Source organism: Mercenaria mercenaria, unplaced genomic scaffold, assembly GCF_021730395.1.
Source record: "Mercenaria mercenaria strain notata unplaced genomic scaffold, MADL_Memer_1 contig_1875, whole genome shotgun sequence".
In the NCBI taxonomy this organism is placed as follows: domain Eukaryota; kingdom Metazoa; phylum Mollusca; class Bivalvia; order Venerida; family Veneridae; genus Mercenaria; species Mercenaria mercenaria.
In genome coordinates this window covers 60278-64375 of record NW_026459888.1, presented here as the reverse complement: position 1 = coordinate 64375, position 4098 = coordinate 60278, and the positions used below count along the sequence as shown (strand labels likewise).

Genomic DNA, 4098 nt, shown 5'->3' with positions numbered 1-4098 from the left:
GAGAAATATTTAAAAAATATAAGACAAATCCCTTTTTAAGAGATATCATTACAGCGTGGATTGAAATCGGTATTCTGTCCGAATGCACAAATGTAAATAAAGAGATAATATGGAATAACAGGAAAATAAAAGTAAACGATAAAACATTTTTCTATAGAACATGGTACGACAAAGGTGTGTTATATCTCGAACATTTATATGATTTCCGAAAAAATCGATTCTATACATATGAAGACGTTAAAAATCTGTATAGTCTTCCTGAACATGACTACCTCAAATACATGTCTTTAATAAAAAGTATACCTACAGAACTAAAACAAAAAATCAAGATAGAAAATGTACCTTTAACTTCAAAAAGAAAAGCTATTTTGAAAAGGTTTACGGACACAAAAAGGGCAAATAAATTCCTATATGAACATCAAATAAAAAAAGAAGCACTGAAAAATAAAGCTGAAACGAAATGGGAGAATATTACTTCAAAAGCAAATTTAATATGGAAATCAATATCTAGAAATATCTTTACAGCAACGATAGATAGTACATTTAGAAACTTCCAGTATAAATTTATACACAGAATAATAGCGACAAATAAACTTCTACTAAAACAAGGTCTTATCGAATCAAACCTGTGTGATTTCTGTCAGATGCATGTTGAATCCACTGAACATCTTTTCTGGGAATGTCCACATATACAAACTTTTTGGAGAGATTTGAGAAAATTTCTTCAACAAAATAACGTACATTTAGAACTCACATATGAGACAGTGGCTTTTTTAATTGCGGAACCAGTTCTACAAAGTAAAGCTAAAAATGGTATTATTTTAACAGCAAAATATTTTATTTATAAAAATAAAATAAATAAAACTATGCCAATTTTGGAACATTTCTTAAATTACTTGAAGACAAGATTGGAAACGGAAAAGTTAATAGCGCTACAACATGACAAAATAAATGAATATTACCATAAATGGAATGGATTCCCTCTACAAATAACTACATAATTTGAAAAAAAAAACTCTCTCTAAACATACGTTTAGATTGGAATATGGCAGTTGGATACAAAACGTAGATATACAACACTATATCTGCTGGTATCACATATGTATATAGGGATATGTGTGAGTGTGTGTATGATTTGCGTGGGAGGTTGTTATTTGTATGAAAATGTGTATGTTTGAGGGTGGGTGTGAGATTGATGTGAGATTTCAAGAAATTTCCTGATGTACATTAAACAAATGATAATATATGAGCATCATGGTATAAAAATGAAAAACAATAGAATCAGACATGTATTCGATATATAAAAATAGTGGGTAAAATTGTATATGTATTATGTAACGTTATTATTATTGTCTGTATGATGTACATGAAGGGAAAACAATAAATAATAATAAAAAAAAAAAAAAAAACAGTCCATGGTAGCATTAGTGAATCACTAGCTTCCACCTCAAAGCAAAAGCAAATTTTAAGCTATTCATATGCTAAAGATGATGTTATTTCTGCTGAAGTATTGTGGGCAGCAAAATGTGCCTATTCTAATATAAGCTTTAGAGCCAATGATGGAATTGGAGAAACATTCAAAGCTATGTTTCATTGTCCAATAGCAGATGGATTTAGTATGAGTCGAACAAAATTGTCATACCTCTTGTCTGATTGGTTAGGACCTTCCTTCACCAAATTGTTTCTGTATGATGTGAGACAGTGAAGTAACTATTTTTCTCTTCAATATGATGAAACTACTCAGGCTCAAGTGAAGAAGCAAATGGACCTTTTAATAAGGTATTGGTCTCCAGCGTATGATGAAGTCTGGTGTAGGTATTACAAATCCTTGTTCTTTGCTCATGCAGATGGAAAGACTGTTGCATCAGCAATGGTAGAGACTCTTCTTGGGGACACTGTACCAATTAAATATTTAATTGCACTTGGCAGTGATGGACCAAATGTCAACAAAACAATTTTTAGGGAAATGTCTAAACAAATTAAAGAAACTTCACCTCAGTGGGAAGGACTATTGAATGTTGATACATGTAATCTTCATACCATGCATAATGCATTTAGCAAGGGCATTGAAGAGTATGGTCAAGAAGCAGAAGACCTTGCAATAGCCTTATTTGGTTTGTTCAAGATCTCACCAGGCAGGAGAGAAGACTACAGAGACATTCAGATAAGCTTGGATCTTCCAGAGGAGTTATTCATTAAGCATACTGAGGTTCGTTGGCTAAGCATTGGACCAGCTTTGGAAAGAATTGTAAGGCAGTGGTCAGGTATCAAGGCATATGTTTCAAACCTAGAGAAAAATGCTAAGACCATTCCAAAGAGTATCAATTTCAAACTGATTAGGGAATTTATACAAAGACCTGATGTCAAGGTGAAACTATTATTCCTGCTGTCACTAATACCTTTGTTTGAAGAGTTTCTCAAAGACTTCCAATCTGATGTCCCAATGATACATCTTCTGTACAGCCGAATGTCTATGCTAGTGGCCAAGATAATGAGGAGATTCATCAAATCTGAGTCTGTGAACAACACATCACCAGAAGACTTGAAGACATTTGACTTCAGTATTGTTAATAAGCTTAGTGATGAAGATATTGTCTTGGGAGAAACACGATAGGAAATATCAAACATGAAATCATCAGCAGCTCAGCACAAAGAAATCCTTGGAATTCGAGCATTCTTCACCTCAGTATCAAAATACTTGGTCACTCGACTTCCTTTCCAGAACAAACTTATAAAGTCATTAGGTTGCCTGTCTCCAGTCAGAAGATTTGAGAAAGACTCTGTAATTGATGCTGAAATTTTGTCCAGGGAGAAGCATTTTGATGAAAATATGACTGTTAATATTGTGGATGAATGGAAGGTATGTCAAACAGAAGATGATTTGAAAGAAGAAGATAGAATTGACCATTATTGGAGACAAGTGTTTGTGAAGAAGCTTGATAGTTGGCAGCTCAAGTACAGATTTTTACCCCAACTTGTCAAGAAAGCTCTGGTATTACCACATGGAAATTCAGAGGTTGAGAGAAGTTTGTCAGTGAACACTAGTGTAGTGACTAAGGACAGAGTTGCCTTGGGTGAGAAAACTGTTACTGCCATCAGAACTGTGAAGGACATAGTTAAGTTCAGTGATCATGTAGATGAGCAACCTCACAAAATACCATTAAACAGTGAAATACTTCTGGCAGCAAAAATGGCCCATAACAAGTATAAACAGAGGATAGAGACAGAAAAAGAAGAAAGAGAGAAAAAGAAACAGGAGAGAGAGAAAGAAAGGCTTGAAAAGAAAAGACTGGAAGAACTTGCAACAGAAGAGAAGAATAAGACCTCCTCCATGCTTGAACAAGAAAAAGCACTACTTAAAAAAGAAATGGAAATTCAGACAAGGTTGACTGTAGCAGAGGAACTGTTAAAAGATGGGAACAAAAAGCTTTCTAAAGCTGTTAAAAGTAGTGACATGAAAGGTGCTTCTGTAGCACAAATGATGATAGCAACAGCCACATCAAAGATAGAGGGTATAAGAAAGGAAATGGACAGGGTACGTGAAAACCAAAGGGAAGTTGAGCAGCAAAAGAGACAGTTATTGGTTAACAGACTAGATAAGTGCAGTTCTAAATCATCAAGCAAAGGAAAGAAACAAGAATCAGCCATATCAAGTTCCAAAAGCTCTGCCACTGCTTCAACAAGAACTTCAAAATCTGAACCAGACAAGCAAGCTGCCTCTTCTTCCAAGTCAAGTCCTTCATCAGAAAAGCATTCATCCAAGAGAAAGAATAAAGATAAAGAAACAGATGCCAAGAAATCCAAGAAGGTCTAATGTAACAATATTATAGGACCCTGGGTCAAGGGACTCCATGTGTTATCATGTTTACAGAGATCATGGTATTCATAAGTATGAAACTGTTGTAATTTTGTTCTGTAGATGGTTTGATTATAATTGTTTTCTTTTTCATTCATGTACAAATGCAGGCCCAACACAATATTTTATACTTGTATTAACAATGTACTGATATATGTTGTTAGCAATATGGCTTGGTTTGCCTAATTTCCTGTTAAACTGATTTGAGTACCAGTATTGTTAAAGTTTTGTCTGTTGGTGAA

General features: G+C 34.2%; 1 protein-coding gene across 1 annotated transcript; it reads left to right on the top strand.

Moving 5' to 3' along the window:
• The first annotated feature begins 2626 nt into the window (after positions 1 to 2626).
• On the top strand, positions 2627 to 3814 carry LOC128551965 (DNA ligase 1-like). Its single transcript, XM_053532937.1, has one exon. The coding sequence runs from the start codon at positions 2627 to 2629 to the stop codon at positions 3812 to 3814; it is 1188 nt and encodes a 395-aa protein (XP_053388912.1).
• The last annotated feature ends 284 nt before the right edge of the window (positions 3815 to 4098 follow it).

Excerpts from the sequence above, each read along its gene's own strand:
- LOC128551965 (XM_053532937.1), top strand. The coding sequence starts at position 2,627 with ATGAAATCATCAGCAGCTCAGCACAAAGAAATCCTTGGAATTCGAGCA.